A 22971-nucleotide genomic window follows, 5' to 3' on the forward strand; every position below is an offset into this window, starting at 1 on the left:
GCTGATAAATTCAATACGATATTTTACACAAGAATAAAATGTGTATAAAATGTATAAAAATGGTATCATTTAAATTTTTGCCTAATATGTAATATTATTAAATTTATTTGTGTAATTATTTTTAATTTTAATTTACATTAGTTAGATCAAAATTATGTGTAACCCAAAAAAAAAGAATTATTGTAGCTTCTGAGTCCTGACTTAGCAGTAAAGGTGGGCAATTTAAAGAAAATAATTAACTCAAGTTAAGTTAAGTTAAGAGGATACAAGATCGATAAGTTAAAAGTTACCAGTTAACAAATTATAGTATACTCGATAAGATACAAGTTAATATGGAAAAAAATATTAACTTAACTCGGTATAAAAAAGTCAATCTATTTTTTAAAATTAGTATGTAAATCACATAAAGAGTGAATGTGTCTCTAATTTCTTATTAATAAATTATAAAAAAAAATTTTATTGAACTTTTATCATAATGTACACTTACTTTTACTTTACGAATACTTATTTATTTAAACTATACAAAATTATGTTATCAAGAAAAAGAACAGAAATGTTTGTGTTATTATAGTATTGGACTATTTTTATTTTATACTAATATAGTAATATTTACGTATAAATGAAAATTTTCAAAATGTTTTTAACTTGATGGATTTTTTTTTAATCAACTGAGAAAAGCTAAGTTATTTCAACTATAAATTAAACTAGTTAAGCTCATAAGTTGATTAGAAAATAAACTAACTAGTTAGGTTAAGTTAAAAAGTTAAAAAAAAATTAACTTTTTAACTAGTTTATGCCCACCTTTGCTTAGCAGTAGAGGAGTCTGGGGAATTAGCGAAGCGAATACTAGTCATTGATATTTCTAAAAAAAATGTATAATATAGAAAAGAAAAGAATCTAAAATATAATATTCACTGTAGGAAATAAGTGAACAGAGTAATGAATTGATAGTCGATAGGATTAAAGTAATGAATATTTTAAAAAAAATTACCACTCCATGTTAGGTCCGCGTTGTTCTCCTATATTAGGCACTACCCTGGATATAACTAAGGTTGAATTGTTGAAATACTTTAAATCTTTGGTTTATTAAATAATAATATATATTATATAAGCCTTATGCTTAGATAGTTAGATCGTATACAATGGTATATTTAGATTTTAGGTATATATAGGTTTTACGTTTATATTCATACACAAAGTTACATAGGCGAATACACAGGTACGACAATAATGGTAGGCACACGTTTATATTTTTAAAAATATTTTATTTTGATGAAATAAGTTTTTTTTATCTATCGTAGACATCTATAAAAAATATTTTGAATTATTTATTACAGTCCATTAGGATTAGACTATAAATAAGTTGAAATCTATCTATACCTACTTGTTATTTACAATAATATCTATATGTAGTAAATTTATTTATTATTCGCTGACCTAGGACGGAGAAAAGTAAAAGTATCGTGGGTTTGACATTCGTCGGGACGTTTGGGATGTGTAATAGTTGAACATAATATTCATTATATACGGTCAAAACGCGTTTGATGGTCATTTAAAAAAATACAAATTATAGCTGGAGGTGATCTCATCGAACGATTAAGCGTTCTAAATCGTTTGTACGTCATCAGTGTAGATACATATAATTTATAATATCGTACGTTCAAACAGGAAACTGACGACAATAATAATAGGTACGTCTTATTATTGTAAAATCACTTTTAAGCGATCGACACCTGTGATCACAGTTAAGAACTGTCATCTGTGTCATGTGTGAGTGTGTGACCTCAGATCAGTGCGCGGTCCTGTCGGCGGCACTGCGGTAGTGTGGCATACTGGACAGTGGACATGGTTTCATATAACGTATTATAGTACTATTGTCTTTATTGTTATTCCTTTTTTTTTATCATTATTGTCACGGCAACACGGTGAACAGAGAAACAGACGTCGCGTACACGACAACTGCCCACACTGCCACAGAAATACAGAACGCAGTCGCCGGAAATTCAGAATAGCTTGTAATTCGGTTTTGTACATTTTCAATTTTGTACTTGTGACCTACACGCAGTAGGTACACACAGACACGGTATTACGGCTATACCGATCTCTGGTGGGGTTGAACGGTGGGAGGGTGGTGGTGGTGGTGGTTTATTGCGCGGTTCCGTGGGCCTGCGCGGTCGCTCCCGTCTGACAAACCGCTGATAAAACGTAATCACTGTAAACGGAGCAAATTTTCTTATCATCGTTGTGTCATTATCAAAAAAAGAGAAAAAAAACCAAAACATTGACTTGTGGACGAGTGCCCCCTCATAACGGCAATGCTAAACGTCAAAATACAATTTTTAATAAGGCATAGCAGCAGATGCCCGTGGTAGTCGAATTCACTGACCTTTTTTCTACGTTCTTCGTGTAAGAAGCAACATCAATCAAAACTACGTTCAAAATCGCAGTCAAAGTCTTTAACAGCCACTCGGACTGCTTTTGTATCTATCGTCTGACTATATTCAATCGAATTTATGGTTATTCGTTACTCTGCATATGTAAGTTTAAAACGTTGTTTTCCTAGTTATGTATTCAAAAACTAAACATACTTACAACACACATGTTTATAAACATTGTTCTTAGGGCCAAAAAGAAAATTTTTTTTATAAATAATCTTGTTCATATCGTATTAATATAGTTAGTTACATTTTTAATTAACAGAAAAATAGTCTCAAGAATAAGATCAAAGATAAGTTTCTTTCAAAAAAGATAGAAAAAAGCATAGTATAAAGTTCATTAAGTTCAATTTAAATATTTGTAATATTTCTTTTTTATAAGTAATATAATCACTGAATAAAACTTATAATTGGAAACTAATTAAATAACTAAATTATTAATGATATAGTGGTAGAACTTTGAATGGACTGAGTAAACAAAAGAAAGTAAACAATGAAAATATCGATAAAAATTCTTATGATGCATTGAATCTTGTTTGCACATATTTTGTAGAGAAAAAAATAAACATAGTTTAAATTAAAGTACAAAGATTAATCATATAAATAGTATCTACATTTTTAAAAATTTTAATTATCATACCTATCATGTACGTACTTATTTAAATTAAAATTTCTATACAATTATTTAATTAATTGATAATGTTAGCTGTCATGTGATAACAAAACATACTTAACTTTTTATTATCTGCTATGAAATATTTAAATTTGAAATAAAAATCTTAATTTTTAAATATTTCTAAAAAAAATTTTTCTGTATATATTTCTTGAGACTTATTTTTTGTATTACATTTTTCATTAAAGTTTATATATTATATTACTTATTAATATGTACATTAAATTTATAAATTTATACTAAAATAGAAAATGTGTTTATACTTTATGTTGATAAAAATAAATAAATAAATTGGTTTTAGGTTTATTTTATATAATAATTATAACTTATGAGATCATTAATATCATTAAATAATAAATTATTATAAATGTTTATTATTGCATTACTAATACTATAGGTACCCAAGTTTTTGAATAGTATTAAAACAAATAAAAACTGACATTTGTCAGTTATTATTAATTTTTGTTTATTAACACATTCACTTAAGAGGACGCCATACCCGCATGTGTTGACTCTGTCTTACTAACAAACGTACATCATAACAAATTTTCGTTTAGTAGAATACATTTTGTGACGTTAGCTTTAATATTAGAGTAAATTTACCTATTATCAAATTTAAAGGTAAGAATATTATCTAGACAATGACATATGATAATATCAATAAAATAAAATGTCATTGTCTAGATAATATTCTTTCCTTTAAATTTTATAATAGGTAAATTTACTCTAATATTAAAGGTAACGTCACAAAATGCATTCTACTGAACGAAAATTTGTTATGATGTACGTTAGTAAGACAGAGACAACACATGCGGGTATGGCGCCCTCTTAAATGATTTACACAGTATTGTAATTAAATATATACTAATAATTCACTTGAAATATATGATAGTTATAAATTAATATTTTTCAAGTCATTAATCTTTTCGATGTTTTTTATTTACATTTTGTGTTATAAATATTATAATTTTTGTAATATTATTTTATATACTTAACAAACCTAAGTATAGATGAATTTTAACTACAACATAAAATGATCTAATGTAGACAATTACTTATTTATGGTGTTCCGTTATTAGTTATTTTTTTAATGTTTGCTGAACTTGTTTAAATTTAATTGTTTATTATTATTACTGCTTGGTAACAAGTGTTTTAATATACTTACCTACAATATGATAATAGTACTTTAGCTATTAGAATATTTTTATGTTTGTAGTATTACCTATAATTTATTACAAAATTGATTCCTTATTCAAAATGTATTCATTTATTAAAGTTATGTAAAACTAAATTCTTACTGAAGTTATGTAGGTATTTTTAAGACTGTGAAAATTGGATTTTCATATTATTAGCTACTTATACATATTATATAACTAATAATATAATAAAATAATAATATATTAATATATAATTTAATTAAATTAAACACTTTAAATATCTTTGTATAATTTGAGTAAACTTAGAAGAAAAAACATGCATAGATGATTTTACTACCTATTAATAATTATTATACTAGGTAATAAATATGAATTTGCTAGCAATTATATCATGATTTATATATCTAATGAGTTTTGAAAAACTAAATTTAATATTTGTTAAATTAGATTTAAAATTAAAACCTAAACGTATTATAAAAGATTGCATTTAAAATGTTTTAATAAAAAAAAAAATGATCAATTTAATAAGTAATATATGTATTGAAATAGCTCATCAGTTAAAAAAAGGTAAAAACCATGAAATATTTTAAATAGACTATTAATAACTAACAAAGAATAATTTAGATATCTAGATCAACAAAATATACATTCTAGTGCACAAAAAATGTACAGATTCTCATTAACAATAAAATTTATATATATATATAATTTTTTTAAACATTTATAACATTCAACTAATTTGATATGAGTTTTTTTTTAGTTACTGAAATTATAAATAGTAAATCAGACTTGTAAAAGAACTGTTACCAAAATAATTGAATATTATAACCTTCGGTAAAATATTTAAATTTTTATGGATATTGATTTTCATTAACATATTACTATATTAACCAAAAACTCACTTATTAATTTATGAATAAAATATAATTTAAAAAATTTTTTATGAATTATATTATGTATTTTTAAAAATAAAATTGTAGTTAATAATATTTTAAATGTTAGATTTTTATTAATTTGAATAAAAAACTATTTAATTTTAATTTTACAGAGTACATGTCTTTAAAATGGCAAATCCAAACAAACATATTTGCAAATTACGTAAGTATAACTATTTAAGTATTGTAAAAACAACCTGTAAAACACTGACTTATTATGAGCCAGATAATAATTAATTATATTTTATTAGTATATAAAATTGTTCTTATTTTGCAAAAAAAAAAAAATATTTAAAAGTTAAAACATTTTTTCTAAATTTTATAATATTTTGTATATATAACTCTATATACCTAAACACAAATAAAATATTGTTTTAGATTTAGATACTGAAAATTCTCAGATTTTCAATGATTTTTTTTTTTTATTAGCTTTTGTTGTATAGTAAAACTTCCATGTAATGGTCATTATAAAGATATCAGAAAAAATTACCTCTGTAATCTGTTCATATACTTCCAAATCATCGCTTTATAATGACATAGAGTGCATACAAATTAATAAAAGGTAGGTTAGTGGGTACCGCTTATGAAACAATTTTAATTGTCTACAAATAGCTCAAAAAGAGTCAAAATAATCTGAGTTTAATAATTTTGGTTATATTTTTGTAATTTCAAAAGATTATTTGTTGGTAATTTAAATTTTTAAAGTATATCGTTATATTTATATACACAATGATATTTTCAAAAGTAATGTTTTTGGAAAAAATAATATTATTTACCACATTACTAAAAGTAAAATAAATTATATTTTAAATTCAATATAAATAGGTACATCATAAAATATACTTGGTTAGGTATATATTAATATATTATATAGGCTGACAAACTGTCTTCACTCATATTTTTTTTTGTATAGGATGATTTATCATTGAATTCAAATTTAACCTATATATATAATGTGTATTATGTATATTGTATATGTATGCAGTGGCATAATTAGGAATTGGTTCTGGGGTGGGATTGGGATATAAGCTTATACTATCGTTCTAATGGGACTATGCCCCCCCCCCATACCACCCTTGACCATTAAATTTCATAGATCACAATATCATACTAATTTATTATTATAAATTCAATGAGGTAAATGGTATAATAATGGTTTTCAAAGACAATAATGTAAACAATTAAATTAAATTAAATATATTTTTCATAAATTATAATATTAAGTCAATTTTTCTTTTTCTTTTTTTCGCCAAAATATGCAGTACGTCATCGGGGTTCAACTTAATGTCCCGATACACTGATAACATCGTAAGTCCATTCAAGCGTTCCTATTAAGTATTAGTTAGTAAAAGTTCATAATTAATATGTAATTTACAAAAATAATGTTTACTATTGTTGCTCAAGGTTTACAGCACGAACTAAGATATTTTAGTCCGTGGTTTACAGTAATATAATATTCGAAAAATAGTTAGTACCTTATACCAATACTATAGAATAAATAATATTATGTTTTCATTTATTACCAGTCTATCAGGGCTTATTCTAAGAATTTTTATCAACTATGCACTTTGTTTAAAAAATAAGCCTATCAAAATAGAACTATAAATCGAAATATAATATCAGATACCTATTTATTAAGGATAGTCAAAAATGATAATATTAAAATCTTGTGGAATAATTTAAAATTTAACCTATAATAAAAAGAAATAAAATAATAAACATTCGCGTTTCACGTTTAAAATATTTTATTTTAATTAATATCTACTTTACTTTTAGATTCTGAACGGAGTGATGAATGTATTGATTTTAGTATTTTACAATGATGTGTATTTTTTTTTTTTATTTATTTTTTTTTTTTGTTGTCTGTCATCACGTTTTGGAGTAGTAATAATGCTTTGATTTTTGACTTCAGCCCCTCTTTGAAAAGGAAATTGAATCTAGTTGGTATATTTGGGAGAGAGAAGTAGAAAATTTCCAGAATTTTTCAAAAGCGTCAGGAAAAACAGGGGGAAAAACCCTGAAAAATAACGGAAAAACGGGAATTTTTAAGCATAACCACTTTTCGACAAAATCGATTTTTTGATTTTGTTGTAATTCAAAAACGAATCATTGTAAATACTTGAAAATTTCCCATAATGTTTATATTAGCATTATCTATTTACGATTTAATTTTCAAAATATTTTTTAAACTATTTAGAGACCATTGAAATTTGAAATTTTATACAATGATACCAGTCATTGCATTAAAATTTAACACATTCATTATAGTGACCTACTCATCTCCGTCTCTACTATACAGCAGAGCGATATCCACTTGATCACCTTTTTTCATAATTAATACAACACAACACAATGTTATTATAAGGTTATAAGTTATAACGTTATTTTTTTAAAATTGTTTTCAGTTTGATATTTTTTCATCATTAGATTTTCTTTTTGAAACTTCAAACTGTCATAAAAATCCCATTAAACTATTCTTTTCTTTGGCTTCAGTACATGAATCTTTGATGCAAAATTCATAATTTATCATTTATTTATTTTTTTCATTATTTAATAATTTCTATATCTATATTAATGGTCTTGAATTTCAATTTTGAAGAGCAGGCGCATGTTGAAATGAATAAAAAAATATTAATTTTCCGTTACTAGTGTTTCTACTTACAAACTTCTACAGTTTATTGATTTATTAAAATTTCTTTTACTTATTAATTGTTCAACATCAGCGCTATGACTAATATGAGCAATTAAAATAGTGATTTTTTAACTCATTGGACCCTGCAGATAAATTTTTCACTTTTATAATTTAGGCAATGACACTTGTTGTGTTTCTTCTAATCTATTATGTTAAATCTTTATATCTACTACCTACATATTAAGATCTGCTAAATTTAAATCGTTACCCAAAACGACAAATGCATTTCTAATATTAGTACCTATTACAAATTACAATCAAAGTTAGCTATACAGGTTTAATGTAATACTAACAAAATATTCATCAATAAAGGCTCTTGTCTATAATTTCTAATAACTTAATTTTTTCAAATTTAAAAACACGTTAATACCTATAGGAACTAATATTTGCTGTATTATCATAATAATATAGCAATAAATTATAAAAAATCAACTATGCTAAAATTGATTATCAAGTGCGCATTTTGCTTTTCCAAATATGCAAAATTAAGCCCAAGTGCGCTTTAGAATAAGCCCTGCAGTCTATACCACGTTCATATTATTTATTTTTGTAAAAAGTTTTAATTAAAAATCATAACAAGAGTCGTAAGTTGTAGATTTTATCAGTGTTATCTTTTAAGTATGAGCTATATAATTTTCTTGTTATATATTGTAATTGTTAAACTACCATAATTTTAAATTAGTAAAATAAAAAAAAAATCTCAACTATGATAATATCCATGAATTTTTATTTCTTATTTTAAAATATTTCTGATCTTAAAATCTTTTAAAGCTAAGTGCTTACGGAGATTGAATTATGATAATTCTAAAAAAAAAAAGTCTCTGGGATATATACCCATATCCCCCGCCCCTTCCATAATTACACTAGTGCATTATAGTGACTACATTATAATAACAAATGAGGTATTTATACTCAATATTTACTATGCAGCTGAGCTGTTGCCTACTTTATTGTTTTTTTTTTTATGAATGAAACTGTAAATTAATTTTTTATTAACAACTTTTATAGTTTTCAATTGTTCATTATTGTTGGATTTCTATGATTTCTTAACTGTAACTTTTTTTTTTAATTCTCAAATTCACAATTCTTTCATTTAATTTTAGTTGTTATAAATATCTAAAAGTTTGATTTTTTTTTGTTTTATTTAAGTGGTTTTGTTTTAATACCATTGAAACTACTACACACATTGAGATATTTTAAACTAATAATAAACTAATGAACTATAAAATATACAGATCCACCATGTTTATTGTGATAGCACAAATGATTTTTAGGATTACTATAAACTGATAAATAATTATAAATAATTTAACATTTTACTATTTCAGATACTTATATTTTGATTGTTACTTTAAGTACCCACTATATGCAGTATTTTCCCCATAGTTGAAAGGAAAAAAATATAATTATTATATAGAGGTGATCATTAACGGAAGTTTTACTAATATTTTAAAATTTTTAAAAATGTTCTATAAACAATTATAAACAGATTCTATTCAGAATCGTTTTCTAAATGATTTATTTAATTTGGAATAATAAATTTATTCTGACTTATTACAAAGTGAGTTATAATTGAGATGAACATTGAACATCCATCATTATTTTTTTTATTTTGGTTGTATTATTTAATATATATATTTGTCTAAATATGATTTCATGGTAAAATAATTTTATAAATAGCTATATTAACTTTTGTATTTATGTAGAAGAATTTGCTGCACACAATGCAAATGTTACTTGTTTGGCTCTTGGTCAAAAGAGTGGCTTAGTATTAGCTACAGGTGGTGCAGATAACAAAGTGAACTTGTGGAAAGTTGATAGTGAAACATGTTTTATGGTAATAATTGTTTCCCTTAAAATTCTATGTTTTATAATTGTAAAAAAAAGTCTAGTACCTTATGTTTATGTAAAAAAAATTATTTTATTAAACAATTTTTATTAATTTATTTAGAGCTTATGTGGCCACGTAACTCCAATTGAATGTGTACAATTTGATCCATCAGAGTATTTAGTCGGTGCTGGTAGCCAAACAGGTGGCTTAAAAGTATGGGACTTAACTAAAGGAAAAAAGGTTAAAACATTTAGTGGACATAAATCGGCTGTTACAAAATTAGATTTTTTTCCTTTTGCTTCATCTTCATATTTTGTAACGGGTTCAAAAGATACCAATGTTAAGGTATAATTGTAATAATCAAGTATTTATATTAAATATGTTATAGCATAATGTACAAACATACTTTTTTTACAGCTATGGGATTATCGATATTCACATTGTATAGGGATGTACAAAGGTCACGAAGCATCTATATCTAGTTTAAAATATAGTCCAGATGGTTTGTGGATTGCTTCTGGCGATGAAGATGGATGTGTTAAGGTTAGTTATTAGATATTATTAATATAATTGTTTGGTATATATTGTATTTCATAAAATTAAGTCTTGATTTTCATTACAAATTCACTGTAAAATGTTAAATATATTGCTATTAATAACAAGTAAACAAATAGTAATAAATGTTATCATTATGAAATTAAAATGTGATAACAATTATTTAATAGCTTCAAGTTCAGTTTAATTTACTGTATTTTTTATATTGTCTTAAAAATATTTTATTAGTCTAATTATTCATATATTAATAGTAAAACTTTTTTATTTTTGCTATTTATTTTATAGATATGGGATTTGAGAGTTGGACGCATGATTCATGTTTTTGATAAACTACATAAAGGAGCAGTAACATCAATTCAATTTCATCCATTAGTATTTTTATTAGCTAGTAGTGGAACAGATAATAAAATTAATATATTAGATTTGGAGCGATTTAGTATTATTTCTCAAATAGATACAGACAAATCTATAATTAGGTACATCATTATTCATACTAATTTTCTTAAGCATGTTTTTTTTAAATATTTTTTAATAGAAAAGAGTTATTATTTATAATAATTAAAATTGTTTTCTCTAGATGTTTGCAATTCAATGACAAAGGAGATGTTTTATATGGAGGTGGTAATGATTACCTTGGGGTATATGGTGTAGAACCAACCAGAGTATGTGACTCGGTAGTAGTAAAATGGGGAAATATGAACGAGTTAGTAGTAAAAGATAATCGAATTGTAAGTTTTTAAATATTTTAAGTGTGAAAATTGAATATAATGAATATATAATAGAGTATAAGATATATATATATATATATAAATGTGTGTTTAAAATTTCTATGTATTATATGTTAATTTATTTTTTATAAAAAACAATTTTAAACATGTTTTGTTTATAGGTTGGTGCTTCGCATTTATTAACAGATGTTTCAACATGGTTAATTAATTTACCTGAAGAATATCCTTTTAAGAATCAATTTTCACCACCTGATAAATCATCAAAAACTAATACAATGTTTACAAGAGATACTAGTGTTCGAAAAAGTTTTAATAAACAAAAGTCACGAGAAATGACTAAACCTAAGTATGTGAAAATAATATATTAGTTTTATTTAGTTTTTGAAATTTTAAATGATGACCTATTTTTGAACAGTTTTTAGTTATTTCAAATTTTGATTATTAAAAAACATATATTTATATTTTTAAATTAAAATTATTTGTATTGGTCTTGTTGGTTAATTTTTTTGATATTATTAAAAACAAATAATGATACTTTGAGCAATTTTTATAAAGTTAAAATTAATTAGGCAATGCTGACATATTGTGGACATATTTAAATAGATGCTAAAAATGTCTGAACCCAAGTTATTTGTTGCTCCCATTGATAATTGATAAACCTAACTATGTGAATGTAACCAACAGTTCTATTGTTATGACAAGTCACCATTTATATTTTAAAAAAATGGTGTTATGTCTTGCTGGTAAAATATTCATAGATTACAAATTATTATTCTTTTAACAGCTAATTTTAGTACTCTTGAACAAAAGTTATGTTATAACAAGAATTTTACCCCACTGGAACTATAAATGTTGAAATATTTACAATGGTAAACTAAGTTGTTTTAAATTATAATATGGATCAGCTCAATTAATTTATCTATGATCTGAGGCATTGTTTATAAGTTGAAATACTGTCCTAAAAAGTTGAAACAAAATTTGGTGACAAAAATTTGTGCAATAAGAAAAATGACAAATAGACTTATAAGATAACGATTTTGAAAGTTATCTGATATATATTTATGGAATCAACTAGTGAACCATGTTAGCTTCAAATATTTATTTTTTATAAAAGTATTCATTTTAACTTGGTTATTACTTATATATTTTTATTTATATGAATTTTAGAACTAATATGAAATTAATTGATGAAAGCGAAACTGATATTGATGATGAAAATCAAACTGTAATTAATAATGTTCATGATTACCATTCAGTGTTTAAGCCAAATAGAACTTGTAAGTATAATTATTTTATCTAATAATAATTTTTATGTAAATAAAGAATTAATAATGTTATAAATTATTATTTAGCGTTTAAACCAAGTAGAATATGTAAGTATGTCTATTTATTTTAATGTTAGTAATCATTTACAAATGTTAAATGTTTAAATTAGGGCTCGAATTTAAATGCCCTAAAAGCTATCAAAAAGTTCTCTAAAGAATTAACAAAATATGGCTTTTCAACACAATAATACTTAAAAAATGATCAACATTTTCTTAAAGATGCTCAACTACGCAAATTAGAGGGAAACAACAGTTTAACTTTTGGCATTTTTACCATTTCTTTATTTGAATTAAATTAACGACCCAGTAAGCCACTATATCTGGTAATCACTATTGATAGATATAGGCGTTATTGAATATTATAAAGAACAATTTATATTTGGTACGAATGTCAAATACCTATTTGAAATAAATATTAAAGCAAATACAGTAAAACTTCACTTGTCTGAAACCCGTCAGTCTGACAACCTCAGTAATCTGAAACTTTTTTTCTTTCTTCTTTTCCATACATGAGAAGTGTTATATTTTGTAAATTTTACTTTATTAATAGAACATTCCGTTTATTTATTTTATTTTTATTATTTTTTTGAAAACATAATGAGCCCACTAAACAAGTTTGTGTATAATGATATGGTTTGGAGATCCACAATATATATCTGATAAAATATAGCTAAATGCGCTATATTATTTTAGTCACTTGTGAGTTTTTAATTTGTGGTCAAGATAATTTAGTAATTTACAAATTATAAATTAAAAATATATACAAACATATTTTTTGCATTAATAAAAGGTACATTGTTTTTTTTTTGGTCAAATCTTCAATAATATGACAACCCTTGGTCCCATTGAAGTTAGACTATGAAAATATTTCTTGATATAATACTTAGAATTTTCAAATTTAAACCAAAAGCTTGTATAATGTTTCAATCTATATCTATGCACTAAAAATTATTAAAACGCTAAGAATGCTCTAAAAATCAAAAAAATTGATAAATGCAATAATTACAAAATAAAAGTTTCATCTTAGAATAGTATCTATTGTATTAAATGAGTTATGTACTTAGAATACATTGTCTAAGAGTATCCAATAAATAATACACTTAGCATTAAAAGTCGAGCCCTAGTTATAGCTTATAACATTTAAGCAATTTAACTATATCATAAGAAATGTGAAAACAAGTTTGCTTTAGTTTCAAGTTTACGAGTATATATTATAAATTTATAAATTACAATAAGTAATGTTACTATAAATGTTATCTCAATGTTTATACTTTATATAATATTGACATTTGTTTAAGCATTTTTATGTGTTGTGTGCATTATTTACTTAGATATTTTTCATATTATTTATCATATATAAAACCGGTATTTACGTAAAATGTATAAAATTGTGATATACTATAATTATACAATTGTAAATTTTTACCTTAATTTATAGTTTGAAAATCTTCCATATTATGTTAACTAAATAGTTGCAAATAAATATAATATATTCTGTATTTAGTAAAAATTAATTCTTGCTGTTTATTGTGTTAAATATAATGTGTATGGAAAAAAAATCAATACTTTTTATAAATTTAAAACAATAATAATTTAATGTGACTAGTAGTTTTTAACTTTGGTAAATTTATATATTGTCATATACAATAATAGCTTGTTAACTGTTTGTTTAAAATCTGATACATCTGTAAGTAAATACTTCATCCTAAAAAACAAACCAAATGTAAACATGTTCATAAAAAATAAATTTCAATGAAGATTCATTTATTTTAAATATAAAGAGCATAAATATAAAAACTTAAAATATCAAATTAATGTTCTAAAATACAGAATAATATATTTAATTTTGTTTAAAAGCATTTTTATTTTAGTATGTTGTCAGTAATAACATTTTTTTTACTAAAGATTTGTATAATTTTCAGTAAATAGAAGTCCACCTCCATTTTCACCCTTATCTGAAGACGGTAATATTGATATTTATACCTATTGTATTTATTAATTACATGAATAATTATGTTAACATTTTTTTTACAGATAATTCCAATAATATATTTACTGGTGAAGGTAAGATAAAACAATAAAAATAATAAAAATAATATAAACTGAATACATATTTTAATTTTCAGTAAATAGAAATCAATTAACTTCTGCGAAATTAGAGGATAAAAAACATAGCATTGGTATAGTATTTTTTTATATATTAAACTATGTTATAAATTATAATTTTACATTTATATTACAATTTTATTAACCAGATCTTTCTCAAGGAGTAATGCAAAGTAGTTATTCAGAAGCTGAAACTTCATCCGTGGATTCTACTCCTTGTGATTCATTTCAGTTACCTCAGTTTGAAAGTTCTGGTGATTACCATACTCCTGACTTACCAACTCCTTTATCAACACCTGATAGTGTTGAGGCATCTGAAAAAAGACACAATCCTTATATAACATCGTCAGTTTCAATGCGTAGTGTATCTTCTAATGTAATTAATGAAAGCTTAACTAAACGTCCATCATCTCTACCAGTATTTAGACAAAATGGTTAGAAAAAAAATATATATTTTTTTTTTGTAAAATCACTTATTTTGTTTGTATATTTATATATTTTAGATCATTTTGCTTATGGACATAAGTATACATCTCCTCAATCTCAAAGAAAAATAATACCAGATGAAATTACATCATTACCTCAACATAAACGACTGTTGGCTGATGATTTTTTAGTTACACCAGAACATAAAAAGACTGATATCATCGCAAAGAAATTTGAACTTCCCCTAGATGATTTTGGGGAATTAAAAAATGTTTGTACAAATGTGCGGAAGTTTTTTATAACATAAAAATATTAAATTATATTTTAATTTTAAAACTAAAATTACCATTCAACAAATACATTATTTTTATGCTTTTTGTTTTATTCATTACAATTTTTGATTTTGACTAGAATCAATATTATTAAAAGTAATGTGTAATACATTATTTTAACTATTAATTTGTAAAATATAATAATACGAGTGTATAATTCATAAAAAAAAGTAATGACTATGTTGTTTTTTTTTTAGAGTTTAAATAATGTCATGTATGATGAAGAAGACATAGTGGAAATTCTTTCAAAAAACCATAAGTCCACTATGGGTGTGCTCAAAGAAAGACAACGTTATCTTAATATTATACAAACATTATGGACTAATAAAAATTTTAAGGTTTGTAATAATAAGTACCTATATGAAACAAATTATGTTATGTATCTGTGTATATTGTATATTAATAAATTAATAAACTTTATTTATTGTTTTAGTGTGCTGTAAATTCTGCTGTTTCCATGAATGATGATGCTGTCATATCAGATCTCATTTCTATTATTACACAACGCCCGTAAGTTACAAATTTTGTATTTTAGTATTATATCTAAACAGTGGTATATACATAAATTTTCTATGTTAAGTTATGTATTATATTTGAGTATATTTTCTGACGCTAAAAAAAAATTGATGTTTAAAAAAAAATCTAAAATATTGAAAAATTAAAATATTATTGAACGACTTGCACTTACATATAAAATAATATTTGCAGAAGATACTAATAAAAAAAAAATTCGATAGAACACAGGCCAAATCGTAGTGTATTTAATCAAAAGTTTGATGGCACCAATTTGTGTCATTCAGCATATGTGAACAATATTTTTTGACGACATTTAGCGTTTCATTGAACATGTAAATAGATTGATGATTAACATGAAATAAGAGATTCAAAGTTTTCATTATTATCAAATTAATAATAAAAATATAGTAACATAGGTTATTACTTTTATTAGCTTTAACTTTTATTTGATTAAATTAAGAAAAATCTTAAAACAGGTTTAATTAAAATTTGAAATAGAATTATTAAGTTATTGGTAATATTTGAAATGAATTGTAAAAGTCATATTGAAACCATAAGAAAACTTTCAAAGTATTATGGTGCTCTTTAAATAACCATTTTTAGTTGATTTTTAACAACTATGTTAGACATTTTAAAATTAGTTGTGTGAATTACACAAATAATTCTATGCTTGATTTAGCAAAAAATAGCTAATTATTTTTATTATAAAAATATAAATATTAAGTTATAATAAAACATCACGACCATATATTAACATTTTATTGTTCTGAACAAACAAAACTGATTTTGATCTTGCTATGACGTGTTCTCTTGTTGGATGGAATATAGATCGATGAATATATTAATATACATTAACAGTCAATCAATCAATAGTTAATATTATATATATATACAATATATTATACAGTAACCACTAAAATAAATAAAATAAATTTCACTGCTTATAACAGATTATGATTTCAGATATAGACAATGTGTACATATTTTTATTTAACAACAGTGATATCACATAGGTGTGTAAATTTTTAGAAGTTTATTTTTGTAATTTTAACACAATTGAATATTAACTATTATTGTTAAATAAATATTTAATTTTTATCTAGATTAAAATTAATAATGATTTAAAACACTGATCATTTTTATTTTTAATGTTATGAAAAAATTGATGGCGGGGTTAGGAATGTTGAATACCTAAACACCTCTTATGTGTATACCACTGTGCTTAAATGTATTTAGTTTTAATTAAAATTGTACTTAATGTTTATTTCAGAAATCTTTGGTGCCTAGATGTTTGCAGTATGCTTCTTCCTTCGATATCTGATTTAATTCAAAGTGGCAATGAGGCGTAAGTACTTAATAAAGGCTTTTATTTGAATGGCTTGGCCTTTTGAAAATATATACAATTATTAATAAATTAAATTAAATTACAATGTATATCATTAAGTACAATGAGTTTATCAATATTATCAAAGGTGGGTCGTGTTCACATTGAAAAAATACATTATTTTTTGAAGTGGTTCATTAGTTAAGAAGTTAATGGTATAATGGTACTAGGAGAAACGCAGAAATTAACGGATGATTGAATAGTTTGTTTGGGAACCTTAAAGTTAATTTGATTTAAAAGGATAGGCTTTGTTTGCTGAGATTTTATACTTTATATGCACTATTGGCAAATAATTAAAATAAATAGGAATAGGTGATAAGTGACCTTGCAGAACACTAGTGTAAACAAAATATATTGAAAAATACACCAAACACTTTACTTGAAAATATTTAAATACCTTTCACAAACACGAAAACATAACCAGAACTAAAAAGATTTGTCAAAACCAGATGCCTCTTAATTAATATCTTTTGATTCATTAAGTCAAAGCCTTTTTGAAATCTGAGCAGATTATATCTACATGAGAATGATTTTTAAATATATCAATTAATACAAATTATATAAATAAAAGAGACACGGCTTATGTTTATGTTTTTAAAGTTATCCCTATTATGCTTTAGGAGTTAAATGTTGCTTACTTTTCTTGGTTGATTGTTTAGTTTAGTAAAAAAAGTTTAAAAATAGAACTGTTATTAATTTATTTATTGTACAGTATTTTCTAAGAGTAGTTAACTACTACTTTGACATGAACATTTGTTCTGACCGAGGGGATGCATTTGAAATTTTTAAAACATTGCTGTTATGATGACATAATTAATTCCAATGATAAATGCATAACTAAAATATATTTTGAATTCCTTGCAATTCAAAATACATGCTTATGATCTATGTCTTATCAATGAAATATAGGTCTGAATTTAGTTTTTTTATAATTTTTAATTATTTTAAATGTACTATAAATATGAAACATATAGTTTATGTATGATACATTCAACCACCTAATGGTCTAATGTATATCTAATGTTTAATTTTATGTAAATCTCTTAATTTTTTTATTTGATATTGATTTTCAGATTCATAAATATAAGTTTCAAAGCCATAAGAGATATACTGCAGTATTTTATGCCAGTCATTAAGAATAATATACAAAGACCACCTTCTGCAATAGGTGTTGATATTATGCAAGAAGAAAGGTTAGTAGAATTTTTTTTTTTAAGTAAGATTTAATTTATTTTTAATTTATTATTTTGGGCCTCTAAAATCTTGTAATATTTAAGATAATAGTTGTATTCATGGATAAACATTCAAATACATTATGTAAATCTCTTTTTTTATAACAGTAATTATTCATAATATGTCTATATTTAAGAATAACTAATTGTTAATATGAATATAATAGTATATTAAGTAATTTTAAAAACAATATACCCTTATATATAGTTATTACTATATCTTAATAATTGATTAGCAAAATTGAGTGTACGCATTCATAGATCTTATATTAGTACAACTTAGAGGATGTAGAGGAATTATAAGCATTTTTAAATATAAATATTTAAAATACTTTTCTGAATTATATATTGAACTCACTTAAAAATTATAGTATTGTAAAAAACTGACTTGAAAACACAGATAATGAATCAGACAATCCTCACCTTTAATTTTGGTAATAGGTTATTCTCTAATATTTAACCTAAACACACTACTGAACAGTTTGTTCTACTGAACAAAAATTTGCAATTTTATATGTTTGTGAGGCGTAGAAAACACATACAGGTATGGCGTCCTCTTAAAAATTAATTCTTTAATTAATTTAATATATTGGAGGCCATCATGGCAATTCACGAGTAAAAATGTATAATATTCAAGTATTGTCATGTTTTCCAATTAATCATATTAAACTTTATCTTAAAATAGAATACACTAGTTCTGTGTACTTTTTTCCCTTTCCACCGGTCATTACTTATGCCATCATGTGGAATATACGCGTATCAAGTGAAAACCGGTTGCTGTCTTGTGTATTCTACTTTGAGACAGAGTATATTTTGTGGTTTTCTTAAGCCCATTGGCTTTATTTAGGCATTATACTTATACTACACAAAATTAAATCACACTAACCGTTTGTTATTTATAGATACAACAAATGTCGCAAGTGTCAAAACATACTTATGGATATCAGGTCATTTGTACTGAAAAGGCAAACAGTCCAGGGTAACTTGGGCAATGTTTTCAGACAGTTGCATATGCTCTTGCAAACAATAGACATCTAAACAGCAAAAATAAGACAAAAATGTGCCTTAATCCGCTAAAGAGACGGCCAATAGGAGGCATTGAACAAGTGGTGAATCCTGTTAATTGCGTGTCTTACGATACATTATTATTATTATTAGATTTTCTTTTTATATAATTTTTAAGCCTTATCAAACTGTCGTCAATGTGTAGTATTTTTTGAATGAATAATTTGTTAATTTTTTTTTTAAAACGTTAATTTTTATAACATTTTCGATCTTAATAACATTGTACTACTAACGCACCACTATATTTTTTAGCTTTTTGAGCCCATTCGATTTTCGTTCTATAGGTACGTATCTAGTTTATAAAGGCATTAAGAACAGTATACTAACAACAATTTTCAAACCCACGCGATACAGGCAGGCCGTGCACATAATAATAATAATATTAATGTTTACGAAGCTCTTTCTATTTTAACCACATAGTCTTATAATATAAAATATAAATCCAGTTCTGTAGACAATGTATGACATATGTAAAATATTCCATTAGATCGGTGTTTTCTTTTTTTTTTACTTCTCACCTTTTCAGAAAAGGTCTAAACATGAATTACAAAAATAGTAATACTACAATAAATATAACTGTGTTGTAATGGGTTATGTACTACAACAGCTGAAATCACATTTATATTATATTATACCTACATTTTTTTTTAATGTTGTACACTTGTGGATTAAACAGAATAATTGTTCATAAATCAAAAAAATTATTATAATATTTACAGGAACTTACGTTACTTTACAAATATTCTTATATACATTTTTATCCCCTTTTTTTTACTTGATTGTAAGCAATTATTATAAAACATGGCTGTGTTTTCTACTTTTAGAAATACAAAATATTCAGTGTTTTCTATCAGTTGAATCCGTCCAATATTATAAATTATAATAATTGTATTAACACCATACTGTTGTAATCACAATAATTATATAATATATATATTTTTAAAAAATTATCAACTGAAGAAATTACTATTCAGCCTAAAAAGGTACCAATAAGCCCAAAGAAAAAATGTTCGGTGTTATTTTTTATCCAAGCATAATGTACATTGTTTTAATTTAATTTTTGATTTATTTGAGCGATCTCATTTCTGTTGTGTACAGATTGTAGTCAAATGTTATCTTTAATAATTAGTGTGTAATTTTTTTTTTTTATTATTACTATATGGCTTAATTGTAACTCCAATTTACTGTTTCTTTTTTTTCATTATATATTTTATTTATATGTTACACTTAATTTTTTTTATACAGATTTTCTCTTATTTTTTTTTTAAACCTATATGTGTCGAGTGTATTCAGTTTTTTATTTTGAAGTCAACAATATTGGTAATAAATTAATTTTCCAGTACCTTTTAATTTATATTGTTTTAAAACACAGTTGTATGTTTTGTGGTTTATATGGTTTAAATTTTCTAAAATTATAAAAACTGTTTGAATATTTGTATTTTTCCACTAACACAGTACTAACTTAGTCCTATATTGTTATATAGATAAATTAAAATATTTATTATGAATACAATATATAATATAAATTAAGTTTCTGAAATATAGTGATAATATTTTACATTACAGAACATGTACCTTTATCAAAATAATACTATTTATAGAAATTATGTTACTTTATCTTGTTATTTAAATTTAAATATGTTTGATAATAATTGTAATTTGTGAAACTAACTATTTATTTAATTAGGTACATTACATAACTAAAATATTTTCAGAACATTCATACTTTATAGGTACCATAACGTTTTATATTAAAACTATATTTCATTACAGCCACATTTAATTCCATTAAATTAAGTTAAAAATCTGTTGGTTTTTTATTGTTTTTTTTGTTTGTTGGTTTTTTTTGTTGCTAATTCAAAATTGTGAAAATAACTTTGTACAAAAAACAACGAGCTTATATTTAACTTTTTGGTTTTTGCTATAATTACTTAATGATACAGTAAACCTTTTGTATTTTTAAGCAATACACTAACCAATTTTTGTATGTTGTTTAATTGATTTCAAATGTTTAGATTATCAAGATGACAATAAACCCTATTATTTTATACTAATTTGTATAAATATTTTAAGCATGAATTAAAATATTACATGAAGAAGGTAAATTTATTTTTACTGATAAATTCTCATGTAAATACATGCTGAAAATTTATTTCATATTTTAAGTTTGGATTTCAAGAAAAAATATACTTTAAGTTTGACTATTTTACAAATGTGTATAAAGCATTAAATCCATATTCTAATACTTCCCGCTTGTTCACAAATTATAAGTCCGTTTATCTAAACATAAAATATTAAAACAATTATATTCAATAATTGACATTTCCTTTATATCTATACGTTAATGGTATTGGGCTTGAGTTTATAAACTATAAAAGAAATATGTGTTTAAAAAAACACTAGGATGAAATAAATTAAATATTTTTTCTTGTACCTGTAGTGTAATAAATATTCTAAATTATATGAGAATAGTTTATTCAAATACACAAACATTGATCACAATGAGTGTCTTAGTGTCTTAGATATGGATAAATATTTATATATATAATGGACAAGGCCATATCTGAGGAGGGTCCAAGGTGACCGGACCCCCCCCCCCCCTGAAATTAAAAGTAGAAATATTTTAGTGGTGAATATAGTTTATTGACTAAAAATGTTCAGCATTTATATTTTAAAAAAAATGTTGGACTCCTCCCCTAAATTTGTTTTAGTTACGGCCTTGAATTAATGGATAACATTGCATAGAAGAATATTCTGGTATTGCATTTTTTTTGTCGTACAATTGGTTATAGCATGCCATGTAAAAAGTATCAGTTGGGACAAAAATATTGAATAGAATTCTATGCGGGAAAAACACTTATAAAAAAAAACATTTTATACAAATTTATAACAACTATCACTGGGAAAGTAGGTACCGATTTATAACATGTTATTACGTTTACATGATATGTACCTATGCTAATATCTCTTTCTCTAACAGTTTAACATGAGACAAATACATTTAATTTATTATTCAATTTTTCTTCATTTCTATTAAATTTTCTAATGATCCTGGAGGTCGCTGTTTGTCAAAAAAATATAATAATAAATATTATTCGTAAAATATGTGTAGATGTCGCGGACAATACTAATTGATATTATGATTAATGTTGTACATCTATATGAAAATATGAAATAATTTGATTAATCAAAATTATTACAATTTTTGTCACATAATATAATTACGATCTATTTAGGTACATAGTACATACTATTTTTGACGACTCTTGTCCAAATTAATTTCTAATTTAATCAACCTCTTTTTGAATGCGACAATCAAAATTTTATTAGGTATTTATTGTACGCCATCGGAGATGATTTTGAGAAGGGCCTTTGAGAGATTCCTTTGTGAATCACTTAATTATTTTTAATATGTAAACAGTAAACAATTTAATAAAAGTTTCAAAATATGACATGAATACATGAATAAAATAGAAGTAGGATACTGGATAGTCTTCGACAAGAAGATGGAATTGATATTTTTGGAATATTTTTTGATACTTCGATAATACATACTATACCATTACTTTTAATTTTGAT

At 24.1% G+C, this 22971-nt stretch overlaps 1 protein-coding gene across 3 annotated transcripts; it reads left to right on the forward strand.

The window, feature by feature from the left end:
• Window positions 1–2098: 2098 nt before the first annotated feature.
• LOC132926414 (katanin p80 WD40 repeat-containing subunit B1) lies at window positions 2099–21446 on the forward strand. 3 transcript variants are annotated; one of them, XM_060990769.1, is made up of 20 exons: window positions 2099–2537; window positions 5314–5363; window positions 9599–9729; window positions 9844–10068; window positions 10141–10266; window positions 10564–10754; window positions 10856–11006; window positions 11168–11352; window positions 12174–12283; window positions 12359–12379; window positions 14254–14295; window positions 14366–14395; window positions 14458–14511; window positions 14587–14871; window positions 14941–15134; window positions 15393–15533; window positions 15629–15705; window positions 16982–17056; window positions 18169–18288; window positions 19230–21446. In XM_060990769.1, the coding sequence occupies exons 2-20, from the start codon at window positions 5330–5332 to the stop codon at window positions 19363–19365; spliced, it is 2328 nt and encodes a 775-aa protein (XP_060846752.1). In that variant the 5' UTR covers window positions 2099–2537; window positions 5314–5329; the 3' UTR covers window positions 19366–21446. The 3 variants fall into 3 exon arrangements, with proteins under 3 accessions (XP_060846752.1, XP_060846751.1, XP_060846753.1); XM_060990768.1 differs by having other exon boundaries at window positions 2101–2537; window positions 14941–15146; XM_060990770.1 differs by lacking the exon at window positions 12359–12379 and having other exon boundaries at window positions 2103–2537; window positions 14941–15146.
• The last annotated feature ends 1525 nt before the right edge of the window (window positions 21447–22971 follow it).

Source organism: Rhopalosiphum padi, chromosome 3 (genome assembly GCF_020882245.1).
Source record: "Rhopalosiphum padi isolate XX-2018 chromosome 3, ASM2088224v1, whole genome shotgun sequence".
Lineage (NCBI taxonomy): Eukaryota > Metazoa > Arthropoda > Insecta > Hemiptera > Aphididae > Rhopalosiphum > Rhopalosiphum padi.

Excerpts from the sequence above, each read along its gene's own strand:
- LOC132926414 (XM_060990768.1), top strand. The coding sequence starts at position 5,330 with ATGGCAAATCCAAACAAACATATTTGCAAATTAC. Across the intron at positions 10,069-10,140 it reads CAAAAGATACCAATGTTAAG|CTATGGGATTATCGATATTC; the intron begins GTATAATTGTAA and ends CTTTTTTTACAG. Across the intron at positions 14,296-14,365 it reads TTCACCCTTATCTGAAGACG|ATAATTCCAATAATATATTT; the intron begins GTAATATTGATA and ends TTTTTTTTACAG.